The sequence below is a fragment of the Cyprinodon tularosa genome, unplaced genomic scaffold (assembly GCF_016077235.1).
Source record: "Cyprinodon tularosa strain WSP-4 unplaced genomic scaffold, ASM1607723v1 ctg315, whole genome shotgun sequence".
Lineage (NCBI taxonomy): Eukaryota > Metazoa > Chordata > Actinopteri > Cyprinodontiformes > Cyprinodontidae > Cyprinodon > Cyprinodon tularosa.
This window is the reverse complement of record NW_024039025.1, coordinates 1,059,285-1,076,806: the sequence shown is the minus strand read 5'-3', so window position 1 is coordinate 1,076,806 and position 17,522 is coordinate 1,059,285. Positions and strand designations below refer to the sequence as shown.

At 35.3% G+C, this 17,522-nt stretch overlaps 1 protein-coding gene across 1 annotated transcript; it reads right to left on the bottom strand.

The window, feature by feature from the left end:
* Positions 1-2,278: 2,278 nt before the first annotated feature.
* blk (BLK proto-oncogene, Src family tyrosine kinase) lies at positions 2,279-10,280 on the bottom strand. The gene is made up of 14 exons (XM_038292639.1): positions 10,135-10,280; positions 9,160-9,240; positions 8,917-9,013; positions 8,809-8,839; positions 8,426-8,519; positions 8,228-8,326; positions 6,844-6,947; positions 6,546-6,695; positions 5,986-6,138; positions 5,717-5,896; positions 5,036-5,112; positions 4,200-4,350; positions 3,318-3,449; positions 2,279-3,026 (listed from the first exon to the last, which is right to left on the bottom strand). Exons 3-14 carry the CDS (start codon positions 9,010-9,012, stop codon positions 2,824-2,826), a joined length of 1,470 nt encoding a protein of 489 aa, XP_038148567.1. The 5' UTR covers position 9,013; positions 9,160-9,240; positions 10,135-10,280; the 3' UTR covers positions 2,279-2,823.
* Between the last annotated feature and the right edge of the window lie 7,242 nt (positions 10,281-17,522).

The following is a 17,522-nucleotide window of genomic DNA, read 5'->3' as shown; positions in this document are numbered from 1 at the left end:
GGAACATTGTTTGAGGTCCTTTTAGAGGCTGGTTAACAGCATCAATAAGTTATTTTAGCTTTATGGTGCATTCAGGCCATATATGATCTGAGCATCGAGGGGGCAGCTAGTTTTCTATGTCTATGGTGAAAGCTTGTTGTTAGAGTAATTGTACAGAAATGCATCTGTATAATGTTATAATGCATAAAGCTGTGTGCTGTGTGTATGCAAATATAACCACCCTTTATCTGTAAGCTTGCTTTTAAGGGAGTTGTGGTTGACTTACTGGCAGCATTGAACCTTCTGACTTTCTGATGTCCAACACAGCAGCTGCTACAGCTTAACCTTGACTGAAGTTTGATGTCTAGCAGAAATGAATTGTTACTTTTATGTTATCTGAGAGCAGTAGCCTTCTCCCCCCTCCCTCAGTGCTCGGTCCAGAGCAAGTGTAAATCTGATTAATGCTAACAATTCTGTGTATTATCACGTTTCAGTCATTTTAAAGTGTGAACTAATACAAAATCTTTCCAAACTCTCTCTGACCCAAATATGGAGTGGAAGCAAAAATGACCAGAGGACTAATTTGCTCTGGATATTTCTTCTATGGCAAATTCAATGTGTATCAATTAATTGGAACAAAATCATAAAATAGAATGTTAACAAAAACAAAAAAACGTTTCATCTTAAATCCATTGGGAATATGTGATAAACTCTCAAAATAATCAATTGGATAACCTGAAGTCAACAAATTGCATTTGGATTCAAACAGCAATGAGAGGGTTGCCATCTATCAGGATTTAACCCAGACATTAATATCCAATGTCAGGGATGACCCATAAACACAAACATCCATCTACACAAGCATATCTCATTCTGGTATCTCTAATTAACCTGTTAGTCTGTAGCAGGAAACACTGCTCTGCCACTAATACCATCTAAACCCATATTTTTTATTCAATTCAGGGCATTCTCATTCAGTTTAAATTAATAATAATTGTGTAATATTTGTTGACATCACACCCATCAAGAACCCCCGTTGGTTGGTATAATGGTTATGATACAGTCCACTTACACTCATACAAAGGAGTTCAGTTCAAGCCAAAAAGAAAAATAACTAAATAACAATGCCAAATATAAATCCATTCCATGTTTTTATTACCGTAAAACAAATTAGTGTTTACTTAAGAAGCCTCTACTCCTTTGCAGGTTACTATCAAACATAGGTACGTGGGATAATGTAGTATGATGCTGACCCCTGCAGGACTACATTGTTGCTGCATTTTTTTATACCTTGAGTATTTATTGTTTTAAATTTCAGTGCCCCTTAAGAAAATAAAATAGTTGTCTTGCAGTTGTTGATTTTTTTTTGGTGTTTAGAAAAAAAATGTAATAATAACAATAATACTACAACTAATAGTAGTACTAATAATAATAACAATGATAATAAAAACTGTAATAATGATAATAGACAAATGCTGCATTCTTAAAAACTAATAGTAATTTTGTTATGTTATAAAAATATAATATAAATTATAGTCCATGTTTACTCAACTATGTCCTTATTTAGTTAATTCCTGTTTAGTTTAGTTGTCATTTAAGATAACTAATGCTATAAACAAAAGAAGTTAACCTTTAATTTTCACTCGTTTTCTAATCAGTATTACTGATGATTTCAGAAAGAATTTTTTTTTTAAGATGTCATCCAATGTGGCAACTGACGCCCTTTTTTTATGTAAAATTTGAGGAATGCTGACTCACACTTCCTGTTTCCTGTCCAGTCAGGAAATGACAGGGTTTAACCCCTGGCTGCCATGGCCATTCCATTCTCTTATCTTGAAGATACTGCAGGGGCCTCATGGGAGGCTTTTCATTACAAGGATCCAAACTGCTGCAATTTAGTGTAATTTGTTGCTTTTGAAGGCTTCCTGAGGTTTGCAACTTTACTGGCTCATAACACTGAGAATGTAGAAAAAGTTACTCAACAATTTTGTTGTTGCATTTTTCTCACAAGCAAAATTCATCAAATGGTACACGTGATGATAAAAAATGTTAAGATTTTATCTTGGCACGAGAACCCAGAAAACACTGTAGTGTCTTTAAAGACTAAATACACCCATTGAATCTTTTCCTTTGAAATGGCTTAAATGCAGTTTGAGTAGAAAGAATTTTCAATTACTATTCAGGACATCAGGAAGAAACCTGTGAATTCAGAGTCTGCAAAGGTTCTTCTGTATGTCGGCTATAACCAATATACAGTATACTGTATGTGCATAAAGAAAATATTGATGCAGAAGTTAACTTTCTTTTGCAAGCTCTTTTACTTTCAAATACACATAAATGGAGAAGAAAAGTGCAAAGTATTGTGCATGTAATCTCAGAATATTGCTTTTCGGTATCATGCAAATGTTTCAACTCTAGCTTTACGAGTCCCCCAGGGTCCAACAGCTGTTGCACAACCTGCATGATGTGGTTCCAGTCACTTAATAATGTTATATATACATACAGACAATTCATCAGTGCTGGTGATGCTTACTCACATTCCATTGCGTAAATCAATGCCACTGATGCCTACTCATATTCCATTGCTTTGGTTAATAACAGGAGTATCATTTGCTGAGACAAAGACACTGTAATAATAATAATAAAAAAAAAAAAAAAAACATATCAAAGGCTTTAACTTTCATATGTGACAGGCACTCATTTCCGTTGGAGATAGTAGAAGCCAAAATTAGCTTTGACATTCATTGAGAGGAATTATTTCATATAAACTCTCCGTGTGAGTCACAGAAGAGAAGTTCGATGAGTACACATGTAATTAACACAAAGCATTTCTTTTATTGCCACTTATGGTTGCATCTCATATTGTCCCTCTGTGGCAATAAAGAAATCATTGAGAGTGTTCTGCAGATAATCAAAAGTGGGTCGCTCCTCAGGCTTTTGTTTCCAGCACATCATCATTATATCATAGAGTTCCTCTGGGCAACCATCCGGCCGCGGCATTCTGTAAAGCTTGTCCAGGTTCCTGATCACCTCTGGGTTGGTCATTCCTGGATGGAGCCAATAAGAGAAAATGTAAATGTGCATGTTGCTACATTTTGTCTTCAACTAAAGTAAACTAAAGGACTGCCACATATTACTCCTGCTTAATGCCACTTAAAGCATCCATATGGGAAGGAATGCATTTCTAGTTAAAGTTATTTCAATAAAAGAAAATTTGCTGCACATTTGTTATTTTGATCATTAAGCTATAGAGAAACTGGACCACACTTATCATACCATGGGAATCATAAGTGTATATAGACCTGTGTTTCTAGGTAGTTTTTTCTAAAGGCTTTTACCTGGGTAAGGGATTCTTCCATAGGTAACAATTTCTGTCAGCAGGATCCCAAAGGACCAGACATCTGATTTGATGCTGAACGTGCCATAGTTGATAGCCTCGGGAGCTGTCCATTTAATGGGGAACTTAGCACCTGAATATTGAAAAAGGTCGAAAAAATGAAAGCTATTTCTTAGACATAACAAAGAAATATTTTTTGCTCTATTTTTTTTAATTTTTTTTATCTACAACTCGTCAGATCTCTAAGGTGAGTTGGATTACATTTTTAATATTTAAAAAAAGTTGCACCATTAAAAAACTAGGTATACACAACAATGTCTTTTTAGCACCATAAGATTCATGTGCTTTCACAGAGTGAAGCTTTATTTTTTTTGCATTTCATTTTCATACATATAGTATTTTTTTAAATTTGCCCAAAGCAGTAATACCAGAATTGATGAGAGTGAGATAATAGCTATTTTTACATGAGGGATGTTTCTGAAGATTTTTAGAAAACAAGCAATCTTGCACAGCAAATAATATCCCACATAAAAAAAAATCTACATACTGATTATAAACATAATCATTGAGGTACATTGAAACTGTCTGTGGTGAATTTAAATTTAATTCTAGGTATTTTACTTCTGCTTTTTCTGCACAGTGTTTTTTATTGTGAAACAAGAAAATAATTCTATGGACAAGTATTGAAAATTAGCATGTTGGCCATAAAGATTAAACACGTTGCGTTTGTATTGTCTATAACAAATAAAGATGTCAAGGAACAAAAGTCTGTTGTTGTCCTACTCAGCTGCACATTTCTTGATTTTTCTATTCTATTCTGTTTTTTTTTCTATTCTGTTCTTAATAAAGATGCAATTAAAATGAGTTTCTGCTTATACTTTACCTTCCTGTGCTGTATATTCTGACTCAATGACTCTAGCCAGGCCAAAGTCAGCTATCTTGCAGTGCAAAGTGTCATTGACAAGTATGTTAGCGGCACGAAGGTCACGGTGGATATAGTTTTTCTTTTCAATGTACGCCATTCCCTCAGCTATCTGTCAAAAGAGAGAGAAAAGCGGACATGTCATTGAGACCATCCTCAAATCCCAATTTTCATGAATAATGTAAAACAAAGTGGATAGAAGCTTGAACACTACTGTATGTGTCTGTTTGTCCTTGCTGACATCTGCAGCATGTGTGCTCAGTCTAACAGGTGGGTTTGAAGCAGTTAGAGGGTTTAACAGGATGTGCCCATTATAAGAAAGTCTGTCAAAGGGGGCAAAAGAGTTCTTGCTGGGGGGAGAGGATGGGGAGTCAGTGTTGATGGAAAAATAGCACAGTTTCCTGTCCGGATGTTAATAATTGACGTAACACGATGCTTTCAAGCCAGTCGAGCAAAAGCTCCCCCACAGAAACCACAGAGCTACTGCTGACAGTTTCCATGTGTGTTCACACATCATAACCCGTGTCAGAGATTGTGATATGGTTTTGAAGATGTTCAAAGCATTACTGTAGAAAATATACAGTATAAATAGGCTTTGGGCTTAGAATAACTGCTAAACTATGCTATTTGAAGGAATGATGGCGAAGAACTAAAGCTTTAGGTTATAAGTAACTGCTCCGGTTATAATAATAACGAAAGAATCACTAATAAAGGAAAAAAAAACACTCAAAGGTTATCATTCGGAAGAAAACATTGTGTTTGATAAATCAAAGATTATGTATTTAAAACTCTCCCACCTGCGCTGACATATCGATCAACTTGTTAATTTTCAAATGTTTCCCTTCATCAGATTTTAGAAAGTCCAGGAGGCAGCCTGTAGGAGAGGAAAAAAGACAAACCCTGCAGTCAGTTAAAAGGAAGACTATTAAAAAGTCAAGTTGGTCACATTTTGTAGGAAGATTAATATAAGTTTATTATAAATGTATGTGTTGTATGTATTATTTATTGCTTTTGTATTTTACAGGAAATAATTTTTATTTTCCTTGTGTCAAGATTTTAAAGATATGGTCTCACGTACTTTAAAACCACCAAGTGTACTAAAAAATCTCCCAAGTTTTAGGTTATGCAACTTTTCAATGAAATCGTACACAATAAACAGGAACCATGTTGTGACTTTGTTTGTATAATACCTATAAATACATCAGTAACCAGTCAGTGATTGATGTACCTCCTTCTTTTCTGCACAATAAATGATCTGCACCTATGACTTCCATCATCTATAAAAATTCATTACGAATTGTTACAGAGGTGTATTGTGAGACTGCAGCCATACTGCGATCAACATACTTGTGATTTTAATGTGATAGGATATGCAGCCATTTAGATTAAGGCAAATATCTCAATAAGTCTGCAAAGTTTTAGAGCTATTTTAGTAGTGCAACAAGATATTCTTTTACAAGCCTCTTGATTTTTCTTACCATTGACCATGAACTCCGTCACAATGAGAATGGGCTCCTTGGTGACCACAGCATGGAGTCGCACAAGCCGATCATGCTGCAGCTGCTTCATGAGGTTAGCTTCCTGGAGAAAGGCCTCAGGCTCCATCGTTCCCTCTTTCATCGTCTTAATAGCAACTTTTTGGGTGTTCTTGTAGAAGCCTGCCAAAGAGATTCATGGAGATAAGTTAATCCTCTACACTTTTTAAAGCCTAATAAACCCCTTGCAGTATGAGATTGTTTTGTCTTACCCATCCAAACTTCTCCAAACTGCCCAGCACCCAGTTTCTTCACCATTTTCAGTGTCTCTCTGGGAATCTCCCATTCATCCTGAGCCCATGCCGTCGGAGGAGCCTTTGGTTTACAAGGAGCATACAGCCGTAGACACAACCCATCTGCTGTCCCTGCAATAAGTCACATTCTGATTGAAATATATTTTTCCCTCTCTTAAAACTTAAGATCAAATTAACAACTGAAAACAGTTTTGGTTTCCAGCTGTGACAGCTAAAAGCAAAGCTATGTTTGCTTGCATAAACGACTTTTATCACAAGCAGCTGTGCTTTGGCAACCATCAACTAGGCTTAGCCTTTTATCTTGTGGTTTAGTCACATGGGAGGAAAGACTATCAATATACACTGACAGGAAATGCAAGATGCATCTTGAGGGTCTTGCTTCCTGATTTAATTCAAACTCAAATTGAGATGTTACATTTTGTTGTAGAGAGAACTAAACACAGTTTGTAAGAATATTTTGTAAAGCTTTAAAATGCATTTAAAAGCAACACATTTAGAATATTTCATTGTAAACTTACGGGTATAGTACTTGACAAGCTCTTGTAATGATGGGAAGGTGTTGGATGGGGAGATATAGTAACCACCTTTGTCCAGACAGCGAATCTTGTAGTGCTTTACCACATCTCCCTGTTCCCGGTCATTGTCTCTTACGGATAGCGAGTACGACCCTAAGGAGGGGATGATACAAGAACCCAGAGGGCTTAGAGTTCTTTGAGTTTTAGAGGGCTTAGAGTTATTTTTCTTAACTGCTTAAAACCCAAGATTATTTAAACATATGTAAATATCTGGGTTATATTTAAACTTCCAAAGTCTCACCTTTACAGGTTTCACTCTCTCGAACAAGAAAGGAGCCCGGTTTATTACCAGGAGCGAGAAGCAGTCGCTCAGTCTCCCTTCGACTCAAGTCTTTGAAAAACCACCTTTAACGACAAAAATAACATATTTGTTTGTTTTTCCTTTAAATACAAAATACAAAATGAAAGCAGTAAAGTAAGGATATGATATTTTAGAACACTCCCCTATTATTGGCACCTCTGATGTAAAACAATAAAAATAATATCTAAACACAGTGGCCTGAGATGCCAATTTGGGCTTTAAATACTTTGCTTTCAGTTATTTTAAACATTTAAAGGTGTTGCTTTGACTACATGTAAAAGTAAGTTAAATTCCTTGCAGAAGCTCTATATTTACGGTTAGGTTTACATTTAGGTTTTAATTTACCAGTATGTTTCCTCTAACTGGAAGATACGTTATCGCTTTGGATCTGCACACCAGAATGATTAAGATGTGACAGAAAATCTTCAGAGGGAACAAAAGATTGAGCTGCTGGTGGGAGAGGTGTGCAGACATCAAGCTTATAGCTGACAATTAATTGTCAAAATATCAGGAAGCAAATGAAAATCTAGGTAGCACTCATAGGATAGATTCAAGTAATGTTATGTAGAAGTAAAAGATTTTCATATATATATCTCTATATAATATATAGAGATATATATTTTATAATTTTCCACATGCACTTATTTTTGTCAACATGTCAACTAAAAGGTTGCATATATTTGATATATAATTGTTTCAAATCTATACTTCAGTTGCACTAACACATGGAAACATATTTTATTTCCAATGAGAAATAAACATCTTGGCTTAATGAATTTCACTACATCTAAATCTGTCTGAAGTATGGATCATTTTGAGACAAACCACCTATTAAAAGAGGCATTTCCTATGTCTTTACCATGCTTATCAGCGACTTTGAAAATACGTCTGCACCACATTATTTTATAACCCAAAGAAACAGGAAGTCGTTGACTACTAATAAGAGGTTTCTAGAAACTTCGATAAGCTTAAAAAGAAATTGAACATTTACAAATTGCTTCAGTTATATTTCCTTTAACTGTATTTAGAAATTACAATAATTGTCTCATAAATCAGTCAATATATAAATATATATATATATATATATATATATATATATATATATATATATATATATATATATATATATATATATATATATATATAGTATATATTTCACAATGTTGCTCCAAATTCCACTATAAAAATAGGATCTTCCAAATTTTCTAGATAAAAATGTATTCTAAGGCTTTACACGTGTTTACCAGGGTTGCCAATAATCTTTGAGAGTGTTATATGTGATCTTGATTAATGAAAAAATATATATATATATCTTTTCCCATACTTCTCCACTTCCAGTGTATCTGCTCTGGCTACATAATTAGAAGGAATGAAGCCCTCTTGTTCAGTCAGAAGTGATTTAGCCAGCCACCATTCTCCACTTCTACGAAGAAAACATACGACACACATCATTTATGTTTTTTTCTTGAGGGTAAATGATTCCGGCACATTTCTTGAATTCTGAAACTGGGACGTTGCTTACTCTTGCAAGACCTTTAGCTTGTCTCCTTTTTTGAAAGCAAGATCACTCTCATTGGTGGCTTTGAAGTCATGCAGCGCGATAAACACATTTTCTTCTGAAAATCAAAGAACACCAAGCTATATATCATTTTTGAATACCAAATTCCTCACCAAACTTTTATTTTAAAGCAATAACTGCCCTTTTTAAAATCTGCTTGAAATGTCTTTCTTGTCCGTGTAGCCTTGTCTATCTTATTTCTAGCAGAGAACGAGTGAATTGTAGTTGCCATTTTGATCACACAGAACAAATCTGTCTTACTGACCCTAATGTCTTGTTGACTGCAAGTAAAGATCAAATACTTTTGGGAATAAATTCAATTTTCAGTGAAAATGTTTAGTGATTACCATTAGATGAATAGGTGTTTGTACTCCGTCCCTAAAAGAGAGAAGTGTTCTATTAATATAAGTATTATAACATATGGTCTATTAGACAGATAAGCTTATTTTACTTACTGTATGGTTTGATGATTGGGATTTCTCAGAGGTTTTTACTTTGTAAAAAGTATTTTTATTCTCCTTTTCTTTCTGGCCACTGCAAGTGCAGCCCATCCTGGGATTACAAAATAAAAGCATATAAACTGTGGCGTAGGACAACTGCAACATGAGCTGATAGGATACATCATAGAGGGGTTAATATTATAACAGCATCACCCATATAAGCTCATGAGACATGATGAACTATTGTTTTTCCTTTACCTGATTTAGCCGATGAGCTTTTGAATTTTTCAGTCTCCACTCATCCCTCTGCAGGCCCAAGTCTTTGACCTCATACCAAATCTGAAAAACAAACAGAAAAAGAAAATCATGAAAATCTGCTAATTTACAAGAATTAGTAATTATTTTCATTTTTATTTCTTAGTAACCAGTCTTCAGATGAAACCCAACAATTCAGAAAAAAGGAAGTTGAAAACTCTCTCGCACCTATGCTTAGTATCACTTTATCATCGTGTATCTCTCATGTCTGAGATAAAAATAGAGAAAAGATAAAATGCTAAAAGCTGATGGAAAATTTAACGTTTAACTCTTCTTATCTAGATTAGTGGAGGAGCGTAACATTTTGTTCCAGGCCTAATCATGTTTCTAGGTTCTTTGTTAAGATGTTTAAAGTGATAATTAATGCAATGATGGGATTCAAACTTTTGGACTGTGAAAATTGAAAAAACTCAAAGAGACTATCGATTTTCTTTCCATTAACTTACAGTTACAGCTCTCTAAGTGTAAAAACCACGTCTAGCTTTCGTCAACCAGAAAATTAAACATAAAACATTTAACTAGCTGTACAAATAAATCTCTTGTGAAAGTCACCTTTAAAAAAATCTATTAATGCTTTGACAATATTTATTTTATAGGTGAAGTTTTTTTTCATGAAATACAGGTTCAACGGAAGAACTACAAAACGTGTGATAATGTTGATACATACACTGATGCGTGTATTTTACCTTAAAGTGTTTTCCCTCCAAATTTTTGCTACTTGTTACTTGCCACCTTATATCAAGTTATCGCCTCTGTCACTTTGTGATGCATAAGTTTAACATTTAGTTGCATTATTTTCTGTAATTCTCTTAGAAAATGCATGAAGGATGCTGCTTTATAATTGCAATGCACAACAATTCTTACAGACGTATTTCTTATGCTTCTGATTTTAAGAAAAATAACAAAGGAGGTAAATACCTTCAGTTTGTCATCAGAAGTAACCCAGATGCAAAATGTCCTCAGTTTCTTTGGTGAAAACAGACAGCTTGTCAGTTTGTCACTCTCACTCACTCTGGTTTGGAAAGTTTCTCTCTATCTATCTCTCTGTCTCTCTCTCTCTGTCTCTCTCTCTCTCTCTCTCTCTCTCTCTCTCTCTCTCTTCCTGCTTCTCTCTCCCTCTCTTACACAGTCACCTCCCCATGGGACAGTAGTACCAAGGTTACTGGAAAACATGCAAAAGTATAGGTTGTACAGTAATTATCTTCTGGCATGCTAAATTTATTTAAGCCCTTTATCCTCTAAGTGAATACTACAAACGACTTCATCCTCAACTGCAGCATTCACCGAGCTGTATTGATCGTAGATTTTTTGAGCTTTGCTCGAAATCAGATAAACACCGTCTGTACCTAAAATTATGTCTAAAGCTGAACCATAACTTTGTTGTACCCGCTTTGCTTTTATACCTACTTGGTCTTGACTTTAGGTGTGGTGAGTAAAACAAGCTGCATGGTTTCCATGACACATTTCTCAGTTCCTCTAGTGGTCGGTGCTTTTTATCTCTACAGTACATCTTACAAACTAAGCAAACCGTGTCTGCTTGCGCTCTACTGTAGGGCTATCTGGGCATTTGAAGACAAAATAAGGAAGTAGACCTGTCCTATTTTTGATTTGTTTATTTGAGGTGACTATTATTAGTAATGGAATAATTGCAAAAAAAAAAGGTTTTTGACTCAGTGACATAAGAAATCATAAATATTTGCAGTCATAGCAAAAAAGTTATGCATCCTCTTTCATTTTTATGTATTTTAGGAACTTGATCTTATTCAGTAAACATTTCGGAAGTGATAAAATGACCTTAGCTGTTTTCAGTTAAAATAACTGTTATCATCAACCTCTAACATAGATCTAAAATAGACCTTTCGACAAAAGCCTGTAGATTCTGCTTTAGCTTTTCAATAAGGCTTAACTGCCTGAGAGCTATTGCCGTCCTAGTGTATTATGTCTGTATATCCAACCTTTTACTGTCCCCAAAAAAATTGTCTAACATTTTATTTGAGGATACTTTGGTATGGACGAGGAATCTTAAAAAACTACAAGGTAGCCAGATCTCTAGAGGCAAATCATCACACCTCCATTTCTGTGCAAGGCAGATGGTTCAGTATTTTGTGTTTTGATTTATAGATTCTACGGTAGTATTCATATCAACTAAGTGGTTAACCCTTTTGCCTTTTAATGACTTGAAATATTATTTATATAATTTGGACTTTGAGTAATCGACTGAGAAGTGTATTTGGAGTCATTTTCATGTGTTGCCTATTTTGTTTTTACAAATAAAAATCTTACAAGTGTGGCAGACTTCTCTATTCAGTCTTTTTGCAGCTCAAAGTCTTTAAATGTTTATTATATATGAATTTAGATAGTTTAATATTGCGTATCCTTCCATGCCAAGCAGTTGAAGTCTAGTCAAAATGCATGGAGATGCTATGAAGAGACATTAACAGATTAGAAAATGGCTTAAGGTCAGTTTTTCTAAGTAGACTCTTATTTTTTGTGTTCCTATGGGTTCTGTATCTGGCTATATAATAATACTAACAATAATCATCTTTATTTATCATTAACTTTGCACATTACAACAAAATCTCTAGTTTGCATTTGACCAAATGCACATAACCGTTACCACTGTACAACTTCTGTGGAGCATCCTTTGCTTTTTGCTCAGGAAACAGAAGTACCTGTCTGTGGGATTTCAATCAGGGAACCTGCAGCCTTCTCAGGATGCAAGTGTTCAGCTTTAAATCACTCCCTAACAATAGTTAGGTAACTTATAAAAAAGCTGCACTCATCAATTTATGTTTTATTTTATTTAGAAGACATCCATCCATCCATTTTCTTTACACACTTGTCCCGAGTGGGGTCACGAGGGGTGCTGGTGCCTATCTCCAGCAGTCAATGGGCAAGAGGCAGGGTACATCCTGGACAGGTCACCAGTCCATCACAGGGCAACACAGAGACACACAACCATTCATGCACACACTCACACCTAAGGACAATTTAGAGAAGCCAATTAACCTCATGTTTTTGGACTGTGGGAGGAAGCCGGAGTACCCAGAGAGAACCCACGCATGCTCAGGGAGAACATGCAAACTCCATGCAGAAAGACCCCAGGAATCGAACACAGAATCTTCTTGCTGCAAGGCAGCAGAGCTACCCACTGTGCCACTGGGCAGCCCTATTTAGAAGAAGAAAATAACAAAGTCTTTCTCCGATTAGGTCAACCATTTGCTTAATTCTAAGCCTTAAACCAGACTCTATCATGCCTATACTGTAAATGTGCACCTTGTAAAAATCTGAAAAATTATTTTTGTTTTTGATCTGACTCTGTTTGATGAGTTTATTTACATGTATATTTAAAAACTGGATATTTATATTTTAAAGCTGGATAGAGGTGAAAAGCACATTTCATTATGCATTGTATTGTATGTGACAAATAATGCTGATCTAATCCATTATTTATCTTAGATTAGCCTTAGCAGCCACTTCTCTTTCACTTTCAGATGGTCTTATTTGATTTTAAACTTAAAATATTGACTTTTTGTAATAGGTTCATAAATTAAAATCTTTAAATTTTAAATCAAACTACAAGCTGCTTCAGTTCTTGTACCAGAGCTCACCCTTGCTGTGGGAATCTGAATTGCTAATGATCCAATATATCAGACTTAAATTAGTTTTGGCTTAGACTTTGGTTGATAAAGTTTATTAGATCATTTGTGCTGTTTATCTAAGGCTGAATTTATCTTATTTCTGACCTAATCAGAGCATAATATTTTCCTCATGTTATGGAAAACAAATTTGTAAATAAAAACGGTTGTGTCTACTTTTCACCTCAAGGGTATTTTATTATACAACAAATTAACTGGTAACAGTTACCTATTAGTCTTTTTTTTAGTAGCTGTTGTTGTTAGTTTTGACACTAGGGGGTGTAAAGGCCCATGCATCAAACCCTTCTGGAGGATATTGCCTTTACAATTCCGGAAATCTTTCATTTTCTCTTCATAACCAACTCTTACTGTGACCTCATTCAGAAACATGATTCTAATAGAGGTGGGCCTTGGGGATTTGTATTGTGTTTTGCATCTACATCTGCATTTAAAGAGGTGGAAAAGTGGAGATGTGAATGTAGTTGCATAGTCAGACAAATTCTAGGGAAAAAAGCAAACCAGCGTGTGGTCAATCTATCAAAGCATAACAATGCTTTGGATTTTTTTTTTACTCTATACAACAGAGCTAAGCAGCTCTTTCCTTTTCTCACTACACAATACACAGAAGAGGGAATTCTCACCTCTTCTTCAGTGAGACAATGAACACAACAGAGCACGTCCTGGAGGTACATGTCAGTAATAATGAGGCTATAATATGTCCATATCATTGGTAACTTACTGTGGAAAGCTGTTAAGAATGACTCAGAGCACATTGTGAGGAAGGTACCATTCACATTACACTGTAACCTGTAAGTGCATGGGTGAATAAATCTTGCAGCACTGGAAGTGTGTGTTTCCTATGGGGGGGCTTAATACAACACACAACGTGGAGATATTACTCTCTGGGCAACACTTCACAGGTTTTTGTTTGGACCACCTGTGCCGTGCATGGGGACTGTGTGGCACTTTAGTTCTTTGACGAAACAACCTCACTCGGACACACACACATACACTTACACACAGGCGCACAGAGGCTGCAGGTGCACGGTTAGTGTTATTGAGTGCGTCCTGGTTCCTAACTGTTGTTCCTCTTTAAACTCCTTTCTTCTAGTTTTTCCATCAGCCCTTGTTTTCTTCCCAGGGCTTGGCGGATGCTTGTGTACTGCTCTGTTGGGGTCCCCAGACATTGCATCCTGCTTGCAGAAGGGTCATAAGTGGCCCCACAGGATAACCTGAACAACAGTGGGAAAGAAAGGGAGCGTGGGTCTCTTCTGGTAATGTAGTTCTGACCAGCTCTGTGCCAAAGGCATACAAATGCTGCCAACTGCTTCTTGCAATTCCCATTATCATTGCAAGCGTGCACTATATGAACTGAAAACGTCTGTGCATGTTAATAACTGTGTGTGTGTGTGTGGGGGGGGGGGTGATAGTGTTATGCAAAAACATGCAAAGATAAACATTTGAAGGAAGCAATGCAGTCAGTTACTTTATTAAAGGTTTGATTTATTCACAGTCACTCTGTAAACAAGGACACACATTTTTCTTAAGTTTGATCCCCCTTAGCATCGCAAGAGGCCTCCTTTTGACTTCCTGTCTGTGTGGGAACCATTTCTATCTTCTGTCACACATGAAGTGTGAGGTTTTGTTTCTCTGTTTGCCATAAAAAGCCTCAGTGATAGACAATAAAAGCAACAATCGAGCTCCACATTTCAATGGACTTGCACTACTGTTGTCCCCAGGGAGAGAAGCTACATTTAGAAGAAACATCATTTTCTTTTAGTATAATATAAGCAGCTGTTTTGAAGCATGTTTTGTATATTTTACCAAATAAAGTTTATTGCTTCAAAAAATATTGATAAAATCAACCATACAAAATGGTCCTACTAACGTAAATTTATTACTAACGTATATTTATTTTGCCAGCCACTGTAAGGTTCAACCTAGGCCACCTAGAAGCAACACAAATGTGTCAGTTAAGTGAGTTAAATGTATTCAAGTACAATGTTATGATTCATAAGAGCAAATATTAAACTTTAGGTGATTATGCAATATTAGGCTTAAAATCTTGCTTTTCTAACTGCAGCTTTAAAACTTCCCTTCACAGTGAATCTGGTTGCAATTATTGTTAAAGTGGGGTTTTGACCCATCTTAAATGCACTCTGATCCTTCGTTCTTTTCATAGATTTTTAATTGGAATCAATTCTGATGAATGGCAAGGCCACTCTCTAAAAGCTATCAGAGAATATCCTGAGCTGATTTTTGAGTTCATTCTCTTTCTAGGAAACCCTCCCCCGTTTTATCCTAAAGTTGTTATAATGAATGTCTTGATGCACTTCTCCATTCATCTTTCTTCTTATTACATGACATTTGTACAAAACATATTTAGAAAATATGCATTTTTCTTTTTTAGGCAAAGTATTGAATGTGTTTTAGTCTGTATCTTCTTGGAGATCAGTTCACTTGAATCTTTGTTGAAATATAATTCTTTCTACTTCCAGATTTTGGTTGCATAAGTGGTTTCAGGAATTTTCAGAAGAATAGAAATACGCCTGTAACCAGAACCATCAGTTTGTTCTGATGCAAGAGAGAGTGCCTTACTCTTGACTTGCAGGATTACATTCTTTACCATCAATTCATTACATATCAAAGGAAAGCATTACATTTTTTTCCTAAATTTTAAAGACTTATTAATGTTTATGGATTTCTGTATTTAGTTTTCTTTGTTTTTCAAAATATTTGTGATATGCCATTCCACCTTATTACATTGTATAGAACTGCACTAATTGCTGCCTATATTATCGGATGATGTTTCTTCTTTTTTTTTGCAGGTGAACTTGGGTTATTGCAGACATCTATGTTAAATGTTTAATCAATAAACCCTTTCAAAATATATTTTGGAAAATGTTGGAATATTTCCATATTATTATGACATATTCTGATTATTAGGTTGTATGTGTTTTGTATATTAGTGTTTTTATTACATTCATTACATAAATCTAGGAAATTTCTACAATAAAGTTGGAGAGATTCATGCAATCTTGGTTTGAAACATCCCTGCCATTTCTCCCTGCAGCTCTAGTTGGAAGCAAGTTTCTGCAGCTGCTCCACAGGCAAGTGGCTGTGAGGTAAACATGGCTGCGGGAAAGCCCCATATTATTGTGCTCCGGATGACGTTCCTCACTCTTCCAGTGTTTACTGTGGAAATTACTGCCAACTGCCAGCAAGCAGGTGCTTCCTCCTTTATTTGCTTATCCAAAAGCTTTAAAGATTGAATTAAAATCAAAGTATCGAACTTTCCGGCAGCTTTTTTTTTTTCTTTTTTTTTCACACCTAAAACTCAGGTTGTTTAATAGTTTTCCTCATGGTTTTTATACCTTTTCATTAACAAAGTAGGACATTCAATAAGGTGTATGCTCTGACATCAGACTTAATTTTTCTGTGAATTTAAGTCAATATTTGCATGTTTGGGTGTCTAGTTTGCTGTGTACATTTAAAGCTCTTGTTCTGCACAGAAATAAGCACTTCAATGCATCTAGCACTTAATTTATAATATTTCTGTGTGAAGATATATACAAATATCTTCACACAGAGGGAAAAAAGGTAATTGGAATAAATAATAAGAACTACCATATAGTTATAAAAACTATATGGTTGAGTGTATTTGTCTCCGTGAAGCCATGTGATAGATGGACAGTTGGATTATTTCTTGGCCACTTGGGGGCAGAACAAATCTGACACAAAGGTCTGACCTGAGCTGCTAACTGTTTTGATTATAACTTTTTTGTAGCTAAGGAAACCTTTTTTTTTCTTCTGGAAATGCTAAAAAGAAATATGATGATAAGATTTTTAGGTGCAATTATAGCTGATAGTTGTGAAAAATCTGGATAAAATGGAAAATTCTGGATTGTTTGTTTTCTACTTGACATTTGACATCTACTTGTCTTGTCATACTGCTTCCTATCTTGTCATGTGTGTTGGTGTTAAGTAAAAAAGAAAGATCTTACGCAGATCTCAGCATCAGGAAATAAGAAGATTTTGATATCTTCATAGTATGTGTTTAACATCCTGTGATAGCTCCATCTATACGATTGTTGTAGTGCTGCTTGGGTCAATGGGCGGGAAAGTTGCAAAACCTTTCATTTCAGAACAATATTATTTATTTATTTACCCTTAATATATAGGTTTTGTTTTTCTTGTTTTTACATATAAGAGTCTGGCATAATCACTTTACATGTGCTACAATATGTGCTATGATTTATTATCTTTAAAATCAAACACCTAGCAGATGTAGTTTAAATACTATTAAAGGTGCTAAACTTAACTCCAAGCAGGAGCAGACTTCCCACTGTTGTGTTAAGCAGTCAGTCAGAGAGAGACACCAATTAACTGTGTCACATGACCACATGAGACTTTAACGAGAAAGCGTGGGAAGGGCACATACATCAACTCTGTCTGGGGTTCACTACACAAAGACAATAAAGGAATCCTCCATGGAGAGTCTGATACCATTCTAGTCGCCATACTACAAGTTAAATATTGATGAATGTAATATCTTTCAGAAATTTGTTTGATAGATTGTTACATAAAGTAAACTATGTGGTTGGCAGTAGACCAGATTCATAACAATAATATCAGTTTAATATTATGATCCAAGAAGCAAACATTTAG

Bases quoted from the DNA above. Each gene is read 5' to 3' on its own strand.
- blk (XM_038292639.1), bottom strand. From the start codon at position 9,012: ATGGGCTGCACTTGCAGTGGCCAGAAAGAAAAGGAGAATAAAAATACT. The intron at 4,351-5,035 runs GTGGGAGAGTTT...CTCTTTTGACAG, and splicing joins TGATCGATATGTCAGCGCAG to ATAGCTGAGGGAATGGCGTA. The intron at 3,450-4,199 runs GTAAAGTATAAG...TTCAATATTCAG, and splicing joins AGAATATACAGCACAGGAAG to GTGCTAAGTTCCCCATTAAA.